The sequence below is a fragment of the Notolabrus celidotus genome, chromosome 18 (assembly GCF_009762535.1).
Source record: "Notolabrus celidotus isolate fNotCel1 chromosome 18, fNotCel1.pri, whole genome shotgun sequence".
NCBI classification, from domain to species: domain Eukaryota; kingdom Metazoa; phylum Chordata; class Actinopteri; order Labriformes; family Labridae; genus Notolabrus; species Notolabrus celidotus.
Genome location: NC_048289.1, coordinates 24,080,809 through 24,101,458, shown reverse-complemented (window position 1 = coordinate 24,101,458; position 20,650 = coordinate 24,080,809). Strand labels below are relative to the sequence as shown.

General features: G+C 40.5%; 1 protein-coding gene across 1 annotated transcript; it reads left to right on the top strand.

The window, feature by feature from the left end:
* Positions 1–16,426: 16,426 nt before the first annotated feature.
* LOC117830556 (probable low-specificity L-threonine aldolase 2) lies at positions 16,427–20,650 on the top strand. The gene is made up of 7 exons (XM_034708730.1): positions 16,427–16,741; positions 17,878–17,961; positions 18,049–18,137; positions 18,212–18,397; positions 18,535–18,672; positions 18,875–19,067; positions 19,158–20,650. Exons 1-7 carry the CDS (start codon positions 16,477–16,479, stop codon positions 19,463–19,465), a joined length of 1,263 nt encoding a protein of 420 aa, XP_034564621.1. The 5' UTR covers positions 16,427–16,476; the 3' UTR covers positions 19,466–20,650.

Here is a 20,650-nt window from a genome sequence, read left to right as displayed (position 1 = left end):
AAACAAAGGCATATTACTGCTTTTGCTCTAATACACTCAGCAACAATCAGCCGATCATTTGACTAAATGTACCTGTCTACTGTCGGGATCGACCGTTCATTGGGCGCCATAATTCAGCATTTGGCCGGTTCTCTGTATCGGCTTTACATTTTGCTAATTGCAGATACTAAATACTTAAGTGTGATATTTTGCTCCACTTTTGCCCTTACAAGTGTGTTTTGCTAACTACTTTGTCTTGCATTATGTCCCACCAACGCCAACTAAAGAATCTGAGGACTTGTACGGCTGTACTACATACATGAACTGTAAACAGTGTACAGTTCAGAGATAAAAACTCACCTTTATTACTGTTGTACATATTAATTTGTGAAAATTAATAATCAAGGAGCCTAGTTTGTTTGAATGACCGGTCCAAGTTCTAAATGTTAACAGATTTTCATTTTAACTGTAAATGCATATCAGTGCCAAATATCGGTTTCCATATTGGCCCCGAAAAAACAATATTGGTCAACCCAGAATCTACAGAATTCAATCTACAATATAAAATTCAGTGCATCAATATTTTTTTTACACCCCTCGAACAAGAGTCCACTCTTCCGTGCAAAGTTGAAGTTGTGAAACTTTGCTTTTTTTTCACCGCTCTGCCTTTTATTGCAATGCTTCAAAATACGCCAAATTATAAGTTCATGGAAACACGACTAGGTAGCCACTTTGTTTGGTCAAATCTCAGTCTTATTTTCTCACAAAAAAAACAAGTTCTTACATGTGTTGTAGCAGCAGTGGACCACACGTGTTTGTGAATCATTTGTCTTTTATAAAGACTCTGAAAAAAAGGCTGGCCACAAGTCTGGCAAAATACAAGCTGTAATACCTGAAATGACAAAGCATTACAAAAAAAATCAATGAAAAAGGAACGTTGCACATATTTATATTTCTAAAATATTTCAATAATTTATATTAAAGAGCACTATTTTTACAAAAGTCAAGCATTTGTCCTGTGTGTTACTTCACTGTTTGTTTTCTCTCTCACTTCCTTGAGTCTGTATTAACTGGATGAGGTTGACTTTAGCATGATCTATTGTAAAGGAGTCTATAATCCAACAATGCTCAGCCTCACAGCCAGATTATTAACTGTCAAATAGGGTTTCCTGGTTAAACAAAGCAGTGTTTATTCAGCCTGCAGGCTTTTAAAGAGCCGGACCAGCCTGCTTTAAGAGACAATACTCATTCATCATGGGGTTAAAATTACTGCAATCATCACTTCTTGTTTTTTCTGCTGGGGCATTGTGGGTAAATTCCATAGGCTGCTGGAGAACATATAGGAAGGGGCGTGGGTAAGAGTTTTCTCAGACGTGCCTCACAGATGTACACAACACGCACTAACAAAGGGATTCCCAGAAGTCACACACACACACACACAAACACACACTGACACAGCAGTTACTGTGTAGAAAGCTCACTTTGGGCTGGACTTAACTGGAAAGGAATGCAGCTGGGTTTTATACATCCTGCCTGAGGGGCTGAGTGAGGATGGTGTCCTCTAGAGAGAGAGAAAGAGAGAGAGAATGTGCGTGTGTGCGCGTGTGTGCGTGTGTGTGTGAGGTCAAATAGGTGAAAGGGTCCACGTGTAGGTGATTTACGACGGTCTGTGGTTTTCAACCACTATGTGTGTGTGTAGATTGGTGTTGGTAAAATTAATGCAGAAGGTGAGTTTCTATATTCCTCACACACACACACACACACACACACACACACACACACACACACACACACACACACACACACACACACAGACGCACAGACGCACACACACATTTCCCATTCCCTGCATACCTACTGTTCTGTCTGAGGCTGGCTTCCAGGAAATGAGGCACTTTAATTGAGTTGACTTTTTACGGCTTTACTGGTGATAGTGTGTGTGAGAGAAAGAGCCGATGAGGTGTCTTTGTGTGAGTGAGTGTGTGTGTGAGAGAGAGACAGAAAATAATACACGCACAGAAGAAAGAGTTATGCAGGATGAGAATTAAATTGAATGTAGAAACATAAGAAATGTGAAGGGAAACTTCATTATTGAACGTTTTCAGACCAAGTAAAGAAAGTCAGTAATATAATAATGATGTAATGAACTACATGTATTTCATTGCAGTGCTTAAAGCTCCTATAGGAGATTTTAGCTTTTATTATTTAAATGAATATTAATGCAACTTCATGAGTCACAAAAGCAAACAGGACCACCAGGAATAATACAGATTTTTTTTAATAAATTTTTTCTAAAACATATTTCTGCTTCATAATTAAAAAGGAATGCTGCCTAAAGAACAGCATATTATTAAAATTTATGAAAGATTTCTGATGAGCGATATGTTGGACTATTAGAAGACAGCCGGATGAGATTTATTTTGGTCACTTACACATGTACAGGACAAAATGAGCTCAAAGATAAGACTGCTTGTTCACAGGTTTCGCAAAGTTTGGCACCAAAGTAAGTCATAGCTCTTGTTGGTGACCTACGATGCGGGTGTAATCAAGCACAGCTGACAGATGGCGTCTCTCAGCGTGACGTGGTGTAGCATATTTTGATTCAGAAAATGAAGATAAAGTTGTAGGAAGGCTGTGTATGGTTGACTTAACCAGAGGAATGCATAACCAGCACAGGTCTGTGAACATTAACCTGAAGGAAGGACTGAAGGCTGGTGGTGCTAGCTCTGCTTGTGTTAGCCACACTCAGCAAACCTGTTGACATTGTTTAACCCACAGACTGTATAAAATATGGATGTAGGATCCGTGACGTCACCCCTCTGTTCCTGAGCACTGTTTTGAAGCAAATCGACGGCGGCAGCCATATTGGAAATGCGGAACTCAACCAGGCAGAGTGTGACGTAAAGAGGCGGAGTTTGATTCCCCTAGCCAACAGCTATGTGTTCCTGACCGGGAGTCAAGTTAGTCATGTTCTTATTTGGGCAAAAACTAATAATCTTAATATTTTCTGAACCGTCGCGTTATAAAATAATGCAGCCCCTGTACAGTGTGTGCCGATAGAGAAATTAGCTACGTAGACCCAAGCCTTTTTTTGAACCAGGCTGTAAACATGTTTATTAATGCTGCAAAGATCGCCTTTTTTGAATTGGTGTCTATGTGGTTTCCGGTGTTTCTGCAGCCAGCCTCAAGCGGATTCTCGATGAACTGCAGTTTATAACACTTCCACATGGGCTTCATAGTTTGAGACCAGAGGTTGCCGCTTGGTTTAACCGCAGACTCTGTGATCCCGTGTTAAGCCATGTTTATTAATAGTGCTCAATTTTGACTGTTTTTTTCCAAATGTTTTGTTACCTTTAGACTAGCCCGTCTGTCGGATTTAAAATTTCCATTCAAGTGACCAGCCAATTAGTCACTTTAGAACATCCCTAGACAGGATGCTGCTCCACTTTTTCCTATCAAAGACGGCCCAGACTACTCTCACATCTGTGCTTTTAAACTGTCATTATTTCCAGCCTGAAACTGACACTAACATTTTTTGCCACAGTGTCAACAGGCTGAGGTAAAATGTCCCAGATTCTTTTCTGTGCATTGATTTTATATGACGTGTGTGATCAGTTTGTCCCGAGCATAACTTTTGCTGTTGAGAATGAATTGCTGTCGTCGGGGTTTTGACCAATCGTAATGAAGTATGTTACACAGCTGTGTAATGATAATTCAGTTTTAAACAAAGTTAGAATGATGTTGAACTGAAGGCTGAACTGTGTCCCAAATATGACATCAGGTTCAGTTAACTCAAGAAAAACAGCTGCTAGAAATGTCCCTCAGAGGAATACTTCTGACTGATACACAATGAATCTATTTCAGAACATGTACTTTTTCTTATTAGTACAGTCAAAAAGTACCTAAGTATCCTTTCCTCTACATGATCCACTTCTTGCATAGAAACAACAATGCACTGTTACCACCTTTAAAAATTACAACATTTACACACACATGTATCTTGCCTCTAGTGGAGTGACTGTGGGAGTGAGGGGATGGTGTTTACAGTTAACCGTAGTCCAGGTAATTATAATGATTCAGATACTCACTTCCATGGTTACTTATTTTGCTATGACATGCACAGGAAAAATGTGTCTGTAACTTTGTTGTTTCTACGCCACTGTGTGTGTGCAAATGTACGTGGGTGTCAAGTATTTGTCTATGAGAGGGAGAATGAGAAGGGAAATTATAGACAAACATGACGTAGTTCAAGAGACAAACAGAAATAAGTGAGCCCTCTTCCCAAAATCCAACCAGAATAATCCAGTTTTACACACAAACACACACGCACACACATTGTCTAAATAAGCCAGCTCAGCTCACGATGACTCATTTTATGTTCCCCATAGTTGCCTGGTTAGTGGGGCTGGAATATTTTGCTTGTATCCTTCACTCCTCTCGTGAATCTCACACACTCACAGAAAGTCTTTCCACCATGATTCATTTTTTCGGGTAATGACTTGCTGCTTCCAACTCAACAGTTGTCAACAGAGTCCCAGGCCAAGCACAACACCCGGCTCTTGAACAACTGAGCTCGGTTTTTACAACAATCTAAACATTCACACCACAGTTTGTGCTCTGCCCCTCCAAACTTTGTTATGTTTTAATGCAGCACAAGGGAATTAGGAGGGTGAATGTTGTAACAATGAGTTGGTATGACAGATATTGTTCTTGTAGTCTGATTCAAATGATTTCTTTCTTTGCGTCTCTTTCATTTTTGAGCGCATGCCAATGTCAACGGTGCAGAGCGTTGTAGGTGGAAAGAATATTAAAGGGGTTAGGAATATGCCCTGCATCAAGAAGTCCACATTGGTCTTCCAGGAAGGGCCTCCGGTTTGCTGATTATTTCTTCCAGGAAGGCTTTTTGTTGGCTGATCAGCCCCTTATAGGAAAGACGTTTGGTTGGCCCATCAGCTGTAGTATTGTCACAGCCGCTTCTGATAAAGCCAGACCAGCTTCCAGGAAACCAGAGATTTACCCTCCAGCATTCCATCATTCCTTCACCATCAGCGCACACACACAGAGACAGAGAGAACGAGATGGAGCAGGAGGGGTATAACAGGGACACGGATCAATAAAAACCATATGGGAAAGCATACAGATAGTGAAATGCACTCAAAAATGTGTGCATGTGGATGTATGTATTTGTGTGCGTGTGTGTGCAGGAGTCTATTAAGACAGTCTTGACCTGCACTCACTGACCGGCTCCTTGTGACACACTCAAACCACAATATTATTCTAAGCTGACTTCACCACCACCCCCTCTGTGCATTTGAAACTCATCGTGACTGTTTTCACTCCAATCATCACTGAAATGGTTTTCTCATAACACCTAGACAGACAAACAGATGGGTGTGTCTTTACTGTCACTGGCTGGAAGAACAAAGAAACTACCTTCGAGGATCTGACAGGTATTAAACAGGTTGTCGAAGGCAGTTATTCAAGAGGTAAGTTGTGGAAGTTTTCCCCATTGTTTTATCTCAGAGGTGGATTCTTGACTCTGTTTTCCTCTCCATTCACAGCTGCACGAGCGTAGCAGCAGAGAGGCGTGGACGCCAAATGGCTTACAGTAACAGCATGGAGTCAGACCAAACCCTCTAACACTCTCAGGTGTCACTCTGTCCCTGCAGCCTGCACACATAGCTGCATAATTTTTGAATGTGAGACTCTTGCAAGCATGCACACGAGTATATGAGCTCTGGCAGATGCACCTATATGAGATGAGTAAGGTTTTTTTCCCCACATGAATGTTACAGCAACTCCCCTACAGAGTTACCTTCAGTGATGGAAGTAATACTAAAACCCTTCAAATAATGCAGATAAGAAAACATTCAGGATTGGTTAAATAAAAACATTGAATTTCCAGTACTGAGAATTTGCACTCTTAAAGGGCTGGTTTAGATTTTTTTTAAAGAGGGGTTGTATGAGGTACTTTTCAATAGTGAGTGTATTAGTCACAGGAGATCACCAACAGCTCGGCCCCTTTGTTGAGAAGGCAGCTGGAGAACTTTTAGAGAAGCTAGGCTGTTTACTGCTACAGACAGGATCAGCTCTATCACGTAATTTAACCCCCCTGTTATGTCCGTTTCATAGGAACAACAATAAAGCCCCGTTTCCACCAAGAGGTTCAGTTTGGTTCCTCTCGGTACGGAACGCATTTTGTGGTGTTTCCATTGACTAAAACCGGGTCAGGTCCCCAAATTACCGAGCCGTACCGTCCCACTTTTTGGTATCCTTCTGTTGGGGTGCCAGACATACTGATCCGACCCCAGAAGGTGGAGCTAGAAACACTGCAGTCCGTTGATTGGTCGAAAGAATCGTCACTTCCCGTGCGACAGCGGTAGTAAAGAACAACGCATAACCCCGCCATGTTTAAATCTCCAGTGGACTTCGGGAAGATAACTTTTTTTGTTTGGAGAATGGCGTCAAGAAACAGCGTTCCATGGTCGACCGCGTAGGTGCAGAGACTTTCCTCGCGTTTTTCTTCTTCGTTGCATTTATTTGCGGGGTACACTGTGTCACGCTATTACGTAGCTGACGCGGCTATCGGCATCTGGCTAACACACCGCCCACCAAGTAGGGCATGGTTGGCTGTGGAAACGCAAACAGGATCAGGCGTTACCGATCCGACCTGTACCAAACTGTACTGATCCATACCAGACCGCTTGGTGGAAACAAGCCATAATGTTCCTGGGTCAACTTGACCCAGGGCATATTTAATGATTAAAATGTGTCAGAACCCCAAAAAATCTCAATACACATTTTTAAAATCTCATTTTTAACTCCATTACTAACCATTTAAATCAATATTTAGTGCATTGGTGTTCTTTAATTCTCACAGATCATAGTTCAATGAGGATAATTCACTCGTTTTTTCTGAAAATTCATGTTAAAACTTTTTTTATGTAAACTGGAAAGTGATTGGGGTGAAATATGTAACACAGTTGCAAAGAAACATTTAGTATTTCACACTTCTGACCCCTTTTTAGTCTCCACTTTGACTGCAGGGTCAGATTGACCCATGAACAGTATGTGATATAAACATGCAGGCGGGGTTGCAAACGTGTGAAATGAACCATTTAAATTGTATATGTTGTTCACATTAATAAAGCCAATCAGAAAAAGTTTCATAGAATTTTTAACTTTAGAATGGGTCAATTTGACCCTCAACATAACTGGACGGTTAACTAATAGTTTCCTAGTTAACCTACCGAAAGGGCTTAAGGAAAACTCTCTGGATCTGATAAATCATCATGTTCCATCCTCTGAGGAACATAAATGACCGTATACAAATTCCTACCAACCTATCTTGTAAAGCAAAAGTAGAGATACTTCACATTTATATGAATCTTTTAACCTGGTCAGGAGAAGTCAGGGGATCTGAGGTTTATCCTCTGAGGAACATGAATACATGTAGAAAGATATGTGCTAAGTCTTCATGTATAAGTATCAATGTAGAAAGATTTCCAAGTTGTTCATAAACTTTGACCTTGTAGTGGTACCAGAGGAAAAGGCAAGAGATCGCCAAAGTCATTATGGTTTATTCTGTTAGGACCATGAAACACTATATAAAAAAATTGCTATAATTCCCTCTTATATAATCAATGTGAAGATATTTCACATCAATTAGTTGAACCTGCAGGTGGCACAAGAGGAGTCGTCAGGGATCACCAACGTGGACATGGAATATCTTCAGAGGAGCATTAATCAATGTAGCAGAATATGTACAAATCCATGTAGTTTTGATAATGTAGAAATATTTCACAGGGTATTTTTTTCAACATTTACTGACCGTGGTACTTTATAAAAACCAAAGTTGTCATGGTTCATCCTTAGAGAAAAAAATTAATGCTTTCACGTAAGTGTGGTAATCTATCTTTTACTGTCTCTGAAAACATGTGTCATAGGATGTTTGAAAACTTAAACCTGCTGTTCGCTCAAAAGAAATAGATGGGGGACTCCCTAAAGTCGTTATGAGTCATCCTCAGAGGAACATGAATGACATGGAAAATTTTTGCCACATCATTTATACTTTCAAAATAAAGATGTGTCACTTGAAATCTTATATAGAACTTTGACTTGCTTACGGCTCCAGAGAAGGAGAATCTGAGGATTTTAATTTCAGTCCATAATTTTTGTAATGAATTTGTCCTAGGATGATTATTTAAACATTAATAGTTCTGTCGGTATATCTTTTCTTTGTAAAAGTACAATTTCCGGGTTATATCAAAACTCTGACCTAATGATGGCACCACATAACAGCAAGGTAGCTTGTCGCCAATGACATCCTCCAGGCAGCCTGAGTATGTGCAGAAAAATGTATTTTGCAATCCATCTTTCATGTCAAAAGTTGCTCTTTCTCTCTCTCTCTCTCTCTCTCTCTCTCTCTCGCTCCTCTCTCTCTCTCTCGTCTCGTCTCTCTCTCTCTTTCTGTTGTGTGGTGTGTTGTTTGTGTGTGTAGGGGGGGGGGGGGGGGGGGGTGGGGGGGGGGGGGGGGTGGGGGGGGGGGGGGGGGGGGGGGGGGGGGGGGGGGGGGGGGGGGGGGGGGGGGGGGGGGGGGGGGGGTCAGGTATCTTGGAACGGCTCCGTCCTTCATCCTCTGATTCCTGGCACCTGTTGGCTGGCCTCTAAAAACTACCACAGCTCCACCCCACTTCTCGCTCACACACTTCTGCACCCAAATCAGCAGCCGGTGAACGTTATCAGTCAATACTTTAGTAACTTTCTTTGGATTTTACTTTCTTTGACTTAATTTGCAATAGAATTTATTGAAGTATATTCTCCAAGACAAAACCTTCACCCTTGAGTAAAAGTCAGGGGATCACCCCAGTTAGTAGGGTAAAGCCTCACAGGATATCAATTCATGGAAAACTGTTGAATAAGTGACTACAGTTTTCAGTTTAAACCAGAGTTACAAATCATCAGTTGACTGGCTAACATCACAACACTGCTGCTAACGAAGCCAAAGAATACATTTCCATCTTAAATGATCAAATTAAAAATATATAATAATTAGTATCATTTTCATAATGCATTTTAATAAGTAATATACACACACTTGTGCAGATGTATTTCGACCTTTGTTATCCTGCCTGCACCCATATACCCCCAATCTGTACATAAAAACACACATTCTGTATCTCTAAATGAGACAACAGTGTTATAATGTGTATTATCTGACAGCAGGGGGAGAAGTGTGCAGGAAGGCGTCGGTATCGCTCTCCAACATAGATACGTAATAAAGTGGGACTACAACCCAAGCGGTTTCACCATTCCTTTATCAATACTTCTCTGTTATGGTTTCCTCACTGGAGAAAAAAACTCATTAGCTGGTTCTTCCCCCTGGAAGCTGCACATCAAGCACTCGTTTAACTTTCAATATCAAGTAAAAGTTAACGATGTCTTTACAGGACTCCCTAAAAAGTCCATCAGACGACTGCAGCTCATACAGAATCCTGCTGCTCAAGTCCTAACAAGGACCAAGAAAGTAGACCACATCACTCCAGTTCTTAGATCTCTACACTGGCTTCCTGTCTGTCAGAGAATAGACTTTAAAATCCTTCTGATGGTTTATAAAGCACTGAATGGTTTAGGCCCAAAATACATTGCTGATCTGCTACTACTTTATGAACCATCTGGACCTCTGAGGTCATCAGGTACTGGTCTGCTTTCAGTCCCTAGAGTGAGAACGAAACATGGTGAAGCAGTGTTTAGTCATTATGCACCACATATCTGGAACACACTCCCTGAAAGCTGTAGGTCCGCTCCAACTCTCACCTCTTTTAAATCAAAGATTAAGACTTTTTTTATTTGCCACTGGCTTCCTATCTTAGCTTATTTTAACTCACTTTAAATGCAAATTTATTTTTAATATATTCCTAATTTTCCTTTTCTTTTCTGTTTTATTATAGTTGTCATTTGAATTGTGTTCTTCTATGCTTGTCTGAATGCTTCCAATGCTTTTAATCTTTTAATGTAAAGCACATTGAGTTGCCCTCGTGTATGAAATGCTCCATACAAATGAAGTTGGCTTGCCTTGCTTTGCGTGTGTTTAAATGACACAGCTTTCGAGGTTTTGTTTCAGATGAAACATCAAAATTTGAAAGATTTTCACAGTGGCACATTTGTGTTAAATTATGACTGATTGCTCTGTTTTGTCTCAACAATGGTCCAGTTTGAAATGAACTGCAAAACAAATGGCACCTCTCAGGCTTAGTGTGCAAACAAATGACTTCAACTTGTGGGAACAGCCTACTCATTGGAGACATATCATTGTTGTGAAGAAAATACCCCTTTTCTTGAAAATTTGGCATCCATACAATATATGCACACATAAACACAGATTTTTTTTCTCCCTCTTTAAAGCGGGAAATCACATTTGTTCCTGAAAGAAGAAAGCAGGGGTCCACTGTGTGTTTGTGCGTGTGTGCACCCAGCAGTGAACAGCATCTGAATGCAACAGCCAATCAGGGAGCAGCATAGACACTGAGCCCCCCATGTACTGCTGGTTTATAGGGCCCAGCTTCAGAGAAGTCACATGACTTCCCAGAGAGAGGGAGAGGAGTGGGCAATGTGGGAAAGGAGGATGAAGGAGAAGAGGAGGAGGAGTGAATGAGGGTCAAGAGGTTGACAGGATCGCTGCGTGGGGTGAATTGAAGGTCTGGTAAATGAATGTTGTAGATGGGAGGTAAAAAGGAGTCAGATGTAACTGTTCTCGGAAGTGAAAATGTGCAAGCTGATGTTGGTCTATAATTATAGCTGAATGAACAAAATGAGGAATAAGTGAGAGGCTGCTTGGCTGAGTAAATACAAACAGGCGAAAGTGGTTGCAGTTGATTGCTATGGTGGATAATCTTGATGGTCTGGTTAACTCAACCTAACACAAAGCAACACACAAACAATAATATTCATAATTTTAATGCAGAGGTTTCAGCCTCTACGAGTGAATTAAAATTTGTTGGATCAATCAAAGCATTTTAAATTCCTTTGTTTTTTTCCAGAGGCAGTTTTCTGGCTTCTAACATTGCAGTGAGTTTTCTATGGAAGTATGTACTCAATCCAAGGAAAATGGTTCAAAGCAGTTCTGTGGAAACAATTGATGCAAATATCATTTTGCAGTGCTCAGAAGATCAAAAGCATAACTCCATTTGCTTACATAAAATTTGTGTGGAAAAGGAAATATCACGATACGTTACAAGCTAAGTTAAACTGACAAAGGTATGTGGACACCCCAGTCTGCATACTTTTGGTCCCGGCTCTATCATCGGCTTTTTTGAAGTGCAAACCAGCTTGCAGCATGATACCAATTAACTGCCAAAGCAAGCACATTAAAGCAAATGAAGCACTTAAGGTTAAGTGAAACAACCACATAAAGATCAACAAACTATAAGAAAAACAAAATAAAAAACACACTTTAAAACAGTAACAATGGAAAGACCAGGGGAAATGACATTACTATTATCATGTCAAAAGTCTTAAATTCATCTTAGTTGTTTGAGTTTTGTATCATTGTTTTAGACTTTTATCATTCTAATACTGTTATTTTCTGTCTGTTCCTCTGTGAGCTACTTTCTTGTATGTATGAAAGGTGCTTTATAAATACAGCTGAGTTTGTTGATTTCAGTTTTTGCATCAGGTAAAAAAATAGATGTTTGTAGCATGGACTGTATAAATAATGGACGTAGTATTCGTGACGTCACCCATCTGTTTCTGAAGCTCTGTTTTGAAGCCAATCATCGGCGGGAGCCATATTGGAAATGCTGAACTCAACCTAACTTCTGTCGAGCTAGTGTGAGGTAAAGAGGCGGGCTTTGAGCCTCCTAGCCAACAGCTACAGTATTTCCGCCTGTCAGTCAAGTCAATCATGTCCATAGACTGTATAAAATATGGACCTAGTATCCGTGACGTCACCTATCTGTTTCTGAAGCGCTGTTTTGAGGCCAATCGTCTGCGGCAGCCATATTGCTGCTGTCGAGCGACTGTGGCGTAAAGAGGCGGGCTTCGAGCCTCCTAGCCAACAGCCATAGTGTTCCTGCCTGTCAATTAAGTCAGCTGTGCCTCACATTGGAAGACTCGTAATCTCAATATCTACGAAATTGCCGCGTTAGAAAAAAATTCACCCACCCCATACAGTGTATGCCGATAGAGAAATTAGCTACATAGACCCAAGCTGTTTTTCACACCAGGCTGTAAACGTGTTTATTTCTGCTGCAAAGATCGTCTTTTTTGAATTGGTGTTTATGTGGTTTCTGGTGTTTCTACAGTCAAGTGGACTCTTGATGAACTGCAGTTTATAACACTTGCTCATGGGCTTCATATTTTAAGTCAGGAGGTTGCCGCTTGGTATTGAGGTGAAGCTGAATTCAATTATTAGGCTCTGAGGAGGTTGCCTTGCTTTTAAAAGCAGCCTCAAGTGGCCATTCTAGGAACTGCAGTTTTTGGCACCAAAGCATTCAGCAGGAGCATGTAAAAAAAACACATATTTATATCAACAGTTTAGATAAGAGGTAATAATCGAATATGGAATATTTTGATTTGCTAATCCAATTGTATTTGTTTGGATGAATCCATCATGAGATAAGTTGGATAAAGTGTCTATTACTTTCAAATTAGAAGAAGGTCTCACAACGTAAAAGCTCTGATCTCACTCTGAAAAAATTTAAAGTTTACAACTCACAACCTTGCAGTCTTTATAGCAGTGCATCTGTGTGTGTGTATGAAGAAAAGCATGACCACATGGCCCATGACATACTAAGGTAGGGGGGTAGCGTGAAATGTGAAACAGATGTTACTCTTGTTTCTTGGTCACTGATGTCAACACCTTTAAGTTGCACAGAAAAGTGGTGTGCATGAAATACCTCATTCGGGGGAAGGCTTCCCATAAACACCTGTTTTGTTACGGTTAATATCTTTCGTCATGGTGAAGAAATGATGGCCTCACTGAGAGAGGAGAGAGAGACAGAGAGAAAGGAGAAGAAGAAGAAGGAGGGGTGAGAGCAGTGATGGGAGGGGGTCACCTCCATTCCCCTCCGTCTGTGAAAGAGAAGAGCTCATGTGGGATGAACACATTCGTTTATTCATTCGGCCCGTCTATTTTCAGCCCAGTGGGTTTATGGTTATTGGAAAGGCGTTGCCGCCTCGCTCCTTCCCAGAAGGAGTCAATATTTCTCCCTCTCCTTCATTTCTCCCTCTCTGCCTCTTTTTCTCTAATTCAATATTTTCTCCAAAACAACACTCAACCCTCTGCAACACAGGCAAGGAATGCTGGGAGGCATTTGAAAGAAACAGAACACACAGGCAGAGACACAAAGCTTGTACTTACACACACACACACACACACACAAACCAGCACAGACAAAAGTGTGAGGTTACAGTGCCAACAGTGATCCCGGAAAAACTCCTGCTCAGGACGTCTTCTACTTTCTCCTGTCTTATCACACTTCTCCATCGCTGCTCTGTCTTTCTCACAGATGCATCTTTATCTCTCTCTGTCCGCGGCTCTTGTGGGACTCTCGAGACCAACTGTGGCCTTTTTACGATGCTGATGTTTGCTAATGACTTTTAATGATGACTTGTTATGGCTCATAAAACCTGCCTCTGTTACTGGCAATATCAACTTTAACTACAGCATGGTGCGGTCCTGATAACACACAGTGGGACTTTTATCGGGTGATTAAAATCAGACAAGACAGCATGCACACGAGTGGGAAATGAGCGTGTGTGTGTGTGTGTGTGTGTGTGTGTGTGTGTGTGTGTGTGCCGGGAAGAGGGGGGTAGCCTTTGATGTGAATGTAGTTGTAGCATCTGTGGGTCAAAAGAAAAAACTGTTGAGGAGAGGAGGGAGTTGTTTTGTAATGAGTGCACCTCCCTTGTAGCCTAATCTCAGTCTGTGGTAGATAAATTCCCACAAGCCACCTCCAAATATTGACTTAGACCCAGAGGCATGAGCGAACTTGGGCTTTATTGCTGATAAAAATAGAGGGTAAGGCTGGATATAACCAGTTCAGTTTGGGCCTGAGCTCATCGCTCCATCATCTTGTTTATATATATGTGCAATAGGTGTAATGGGGGAGGAGGTCTGCAGGCATGTTTCACCTCCTTCCTTGCTGTCTGCAGCACTAAACTAAATGTATGACCAGTGACGGGCAGGTAGATTTAGATCTTCACTTAAAGGATAAAAGGTTAAGCTAAAACGGGTTTGTGACCCCTGAAGAATCTGAGGGTGTGACAGTTATTTAAGAGCACTCATGAGCACGACATCGTGTAAACACATTCTACACACTGCTGGCACAGGACCTGACAGACACTCACAGATGTACAGAGACATTAAGCAAGACATGCCGCATTTAACACAGGATATGGTCAGAGTTACACTTAAAACCTCGTGACATGTGCAGAATGAAAATAACCATGAAAATGTAGACCAGTATGTCTTTGAGGGATGAGAAGAACATTCGGAGAGTCATTGTGAGACTTCAAGATGACCTGTCTCCAACACTGATAAGAAAAACAAGTTAAATTGTTGACCTGGTTTTGATGGATTATATTTTCAGGGAAAGTTTTTCATTGTTAAATGTCAAAACTGGCTCTGCACAAAGTTGAACAAAATAGCTTAAAAACATGAATTTAAAATTGTTTGTTGCAACATTGGACTGTTCAAAGTGGTTAACGATTACAATGAAAGAAAAATATTAATTGAATATAAAATGTAGCATAAAAACTTAAAATCACACGTTATTGTTTTTTGTGAAGTGTTTATTTGAAACATGTAAAAGACGAAAAAAAAAGACAAAAAATAAATGTTATATAAAATGCAAAAATTAAATAAAAATAATTAGAATGATACTAATAAGTTGTATCCTCACTAATATGAAATGTATTCACATACCTGAAAAGGAGTGGGAAGAATTAAAATTATTAAATCCAACCCCTTCTCCATTATTAATTAATTAATTAATTAATTAATTAATAATGGTCAATTAATGAAAAGAAAAAGTTTAAATATTTTTTCTTTTTTTTGCTTAGTGCTTTATATAACTGCAAACATTTGATTACATGCATATTTGTGAGCGCACACACACATATACACATATTCTAACACACCCATACATATACATGTAGAACATACACACATGTACACTCATAGTATGCACATGTATACACACACAAACATTCATATATAAACCTATATACCCACTTATTCACAAGTATACATATTTTTACACATACAATATATTTCAATGTAATGATATTACGATACTGTGATAATGTTGAGTTCACCTGTGCTTTATTGAACTTGGTAATACATAGACCTTTTAACCCCCTATGTGCCTGGGCGGCCCCTCAGGACTGTGGATGCATCTCTGCTGGTTGTGCTAAGATCCCGCCTCAAAACAAAAGGTGACCAGGCCTTTTCAATTAGAGCTCCAAGTTTGTGGAACTCCCTGCCACTGACGATTAGACAGTCCACAACCTTTTAGCTTTTAAATCTTCACTCAAAACCTTTTTATATAAGAAGGCATTTCTCCTACCCTAATTCTTGAATTTGCTCTGAACTCTGATGTCTTGTTTTGCTTCTGTCTTTTTTCTCCCCCCTGTTTGCACAGTTTTTTATGCTTTGTAATTCTCGGCTTTTTTGTTGTGAAGCACTTTGTAACCTTGATAAGAGAAGTGCTATATAAATAAAGTTCATTATTATAATATTATATAGCATTTTCATTTTAGGACCTATTCATGACTGATTAGTTGTTTTAATTATTCATATTTTTTATTAGTCTTTGAGAAACAATTCACCAGACTAAAAGCTTTATAACAGTACTCTGTGAACTGATTAAAAATAAATAAACTTATCTTAAACAATGTTAATTATCAACCAATCAAAAACATTGATGGTTCCAGGTTCTCATGGGTATCAGATTTTCTGTTCTTTGTTTGTATTAGGGTGATGTTATTATCTTCTGACATTTGGTCAGATGAAGTATAACAACTGGAGAGAGCAGGTCACATTTTTTTCTGCTTAGTGTTATTTGAAATAGGCACCAAGAAAACAACTGTTCAATTTTTTAAATGATCACAAATCGATCCTCTAAAACACAAATTATCAAGTACAATAATCTGACAAATGTTATAATTCCCTTTTTCAATTCAAGTTTATTTAGATGTAGTATTTTTTATGTAATGCATTGCAGTCCAGCACCATCACCAGAACCTGCAGTCTTTAAACTTACTCACTCTTCTAAAAACAGCATGTTAGATTTAGGGTTTGTTTTATTTCATTGAACTAAAGTCATTTATTCTAAGAAACCCAACTAGCTTTGGTGGGCACATGGCGCCACCTTGAGGTCCACACTGCTCTGCGCAGGTTGATGGGCGGACAGGTAGTCCATACAATTTCTTTGCAGTTAATTGTTGATTACATGATACCAAAGTTCAATTCAGCGTAGTTGTTAGAGCAGGATCATGTCTTTGAAAACTCTTTCCAGCAGAGTTATGTTTAAACTTTATAAACATGGTGTCCCCGCACTCAGACCAAGACAGGCTGCAGCAGTGCTCGGACGGAGCTCTTACAACACCCACACACCTGAGTTCCCTGGAGGGGCGGACCGCTTCAGGGTGGTGGACCTCCGCAGCGACGCGGCGACCAAGCCCGGGCCAAGGATGAGAAGGGCCATGGCAGAGGTCGAGTTCGGGGATGACGCGTTAGAAGAGGACCCGACGGTGAACGGTTAGACTGGAAGTATCATCATTATTGCAAAGGAGTGAGAATCACATCAGGAGCTTTCTTAGCTCATCAGTCAAAAAGTTTCTGATTAACACAGAGTACTGTAGATTATTGACATTGCTTTGAGTAATATTACACAGATAGGTCTGCAGATTAGATTCATTTTGCATCATTTAACTGGGGCTGCAATTCAATATTTTGTGGTGCATTACTAAAAAGTCAACATTTTGCATTTTAATATAACAGAAAAACTGCCACAATATAAAAACACCATACCATACATTAATCGTAATTCAATCAGATTTCATATTTACAGAAAAAAACAGCTTAACTTTTAACGCAATTACTATCTGCAGAGCTAATAAAAGTTCCCTTGTTGCCCAACATCACATAGCTACTTTAAGTGAAGTACAAGACATTATGTTCTCTCCTAGGAGAACAAAAAAAATCTTTGCATGCAAACTCTATACCATGAATGATCATGTGTTTGAGAGGCTTGAGAGCATTACTTGCAAAATGCTGCACATTCAGTTAATCAGGTTCTATAAAGTCCTTATGTTAGCAAGTAAGAAAGATTTTGTAATAAATAATGATTTCCATGTTGTGTATAACACGACCATATAGGGTCCATACTGAGGGAATATATTAAGATTCCGACTCGTGCAAAATATATCTTATGTATTATCAAAAGCAGTCATTGCAATAAGACAGAAAACTCTTGGAGTCGTTTAACTGCACAAAATAAAGAATAGGTAATTGCATTATAATGATTTCAAATGGGCAAATATGCTACTAAAATTCATGCTAAGCATTTGGCACATTGTGAACACATCTGCAATGTTAGCATTAAAATTGAATTTAGCTGACGCTTTTGTTCATATGGACGTACAGTACATCTGTGAGTGAGTACAACACAAGGAAAGGGGAACTACAATAGTGTGTACCATACATTGCAAAAAGTTCAGTGAGAGACAGGTGCCAACATGCAGTGCTGAAGGCGGTGCATTGGGTAATATTAAAAAAATATTTTAACTTTATCATCATGACTGAACTTATACAGAGTTACAGAATGAAGACTGCGCTGGTCGTTCTCACCTGTACCATGGCTAATCTCTCAGTATTTGACTGAATTTCTGCAGAGTTGCAGAACATCGCAGCTGACATGTTTGGGATGGAGGCTGCTCTGTTTGTTCCCACTGGAACCATGAGTAACCTGATTGCAGGTGAGCTAAGCATTTATGAGCAGAGTCTGAATCCATTTTTTAATGAGATCAAAATGGTCATAAATGTGCCCACATTTCATGTTACAGTAATGGCACACTGCAGGGAGCGGGGAGACGAGATGATTGTGGGTAATTTGTCCCATTTGCACATCTATGAGCAAGGAGGGAGTGCCCAGGTGAGTGGATCAGAGCTGCAGACTCTTGCACTGGCCATCATCAGTATTTAATGAGTGTTTGTGTGTTGACACAGCTGGCTGGTGTCCATGCCACCACGGTGACCACCCTCCCTGATGGAACATTTGACTTGGATCAGCTGGAATTAAATATCCGCCACGGTTACCCAGACCCCTACTACTCTCGCTCACGCCTGATATGTGTGGAGAACACGCACAACATTCAGGGAGGGCGTGTGCTGCCTTTGACCTTCCTGCAGGAGGTGTGTGTGGTTTCAATTTCTAAGGCTAGTTTAACGGAAGAATTGTTGTTTGCCAACTTATTAATAGTCGTGATACTTTCCTTGCAGCAGCTCTCATAGGTCTCATCATGTTCTGCTGGTTTGTTTCCCTCTCTAAGGTACGTGCTATGGCAGATAAATATGGTATGTTTGTTCACATGGACGGAGCCAGGGTGATGAATGCTGCTGTGGCCCAGGGGGTGCCTCCATCCACCATACTGCAGCACACACACAGTGTCAGCGTGAGCTTATCTAAGGTGTGACTGTGAAAAAACACACACAAAATGAACCAGAACTTAAGATTGATCTCCTCTTCTTTTGACAGCCAACATGGTAGCAAAGTAAGAACTTGCACACAACACACAGAATGGACCAGGACTTAAGATTACAGTGAGAAAGTAAGAACCTGCAGACAAACAAATATTCTCCGGCTTTAATCCACATCCCTGTGTTTGACAGGGTTTGGGTGCTCCTGTGGGAACTATGCTGGCTGGACCCAAAGACTTCATATCCCAGGCAATCCAATGGCGTCAAGCATTAGGTGGAGGGATGCTACAGGCTGGTGTTCTTGCAGCAGCTGGAAAAGTGGCTTTACTGGAGATGGCAGGGAGACTGGAGGAGGATCATCACAATGCAAGAACTTTTGCTCAAGGTGAGTAGCTCATTTTGTGTCCATGTGTCAATCAGCTGGCTGCTGTGTTGCTGAACATCACATCTCTTTGTTTCATCCCCTCTCTTTAAGCTCTACTTAACTGTGACCCTCCTCTATTCAACATCGACCTGACCACTGTGGAGACAAACATTGTGCGTTTCCATCTTCAGGAGCCGAGCTTGACCCCCCCAGAGTTCTGTGCTCGCATAGGTCAGGTTGGCGATGGAGAGGAAGCCGTGCTGGGTCAGGGGATAAAAGTTCTAATGTGCCCTTATTTGGGAAATTCAGTGCGGGCTGTGTGGCATCTTGGGATTTCTCCTGAAGATACACAGCTGGCCATTCAGAAAATGCAGTTTGTGGCTTCTCAGTACTTAAAGGAAAAGCTCGGGGCTCAGTGAAACCTGATAACTTACAAGGGTTGTAGTCTGCCCACTAGGACTGATCAAAGAAAATGTACGGACTAATCAAGAAAAGGCTGCAGGGTGTACAAAGTCTTTTTGTATTGCAGTCGTCTTTATATAATAAATTGCACCCAATCCAGTTTGTGGTATACTTATACAAAGAATATACAATCATTAAATCTGTTGAACTATTGTTTTTGTCTTGTTTCATTCATTTATTTTTTGTGTGTACATTATTGTTGAACTAAAACCTGTTATTATTCGTCTTTAAAGACTTGATACTGTGAGTGTTATGGTCCCCCCTTCTTGCTTGATTGGAAGTTTTGTTTAAAGCTGCTGTTGGTAGGAATGGTGTAAAAAATGTTACTTTCTTTCTGCTGGGTTTGGAGAAAAGGTCATAATGCCCATCGGTACTCCTCGATAAGTGAAGTTATTTTAGACTATTGCGAAATCTCTGTGTTTTTCAATGTCTTTGTATCAAGCAATGTTATTATTCCCCTCGTTCCCGTTATGACGGACCAATCATAGCTAATCTCCAATCCTCTGTCCTGATTGGTTAAGGGGCGGCCCCTACTATGTCCTCCAATTGGTAATGAGTCTGGCACTATCATGACTGCACACGCCGATCTGTGTTGGGGGGCTAAGAGGATATCTGGTTGGGAGGGATAGTGTTGACATTCGAAGTCCCTCTCTCTCAACATATGTTTACTCTGTGTGGTGGAAAATTATTGTATAAACAGTTCCAGGTGCAAAACTCCAAGGTCGGCACAGAAGACTTTTTGCTTGATAAGAAGTAAGATCTCTTGTATTCCCATAAACTCCCTCTTTTGTTGATGACGTATTCTGGTGATAAATTAATAAACTGTTGCTTTCTGTTTCTCTGTGTTTCTGTAAGAAACTTATTGGAACTGTTGCACGTGCATTTGTCCAAGGTCATGTGCAGAAGGCTTTTGTTTTCACAGATTCTGCACATACCCATCAATGATCTTTGTTAGACCAAAGGATGTTACCTGTTTTGGAAGAAGCTTCCTGTCAATGTACCACACCTATTTCATTCTTTTCTATATACTGTTTGAACTCACATTTGTGGGGGCAGAAGACATCTGACTTCCACTGAGTGAAGTTCACTTGTTTTCTCCCTCTTTGCAAAGAGCGCTGATAATAAAACTTGACAAAAGACAA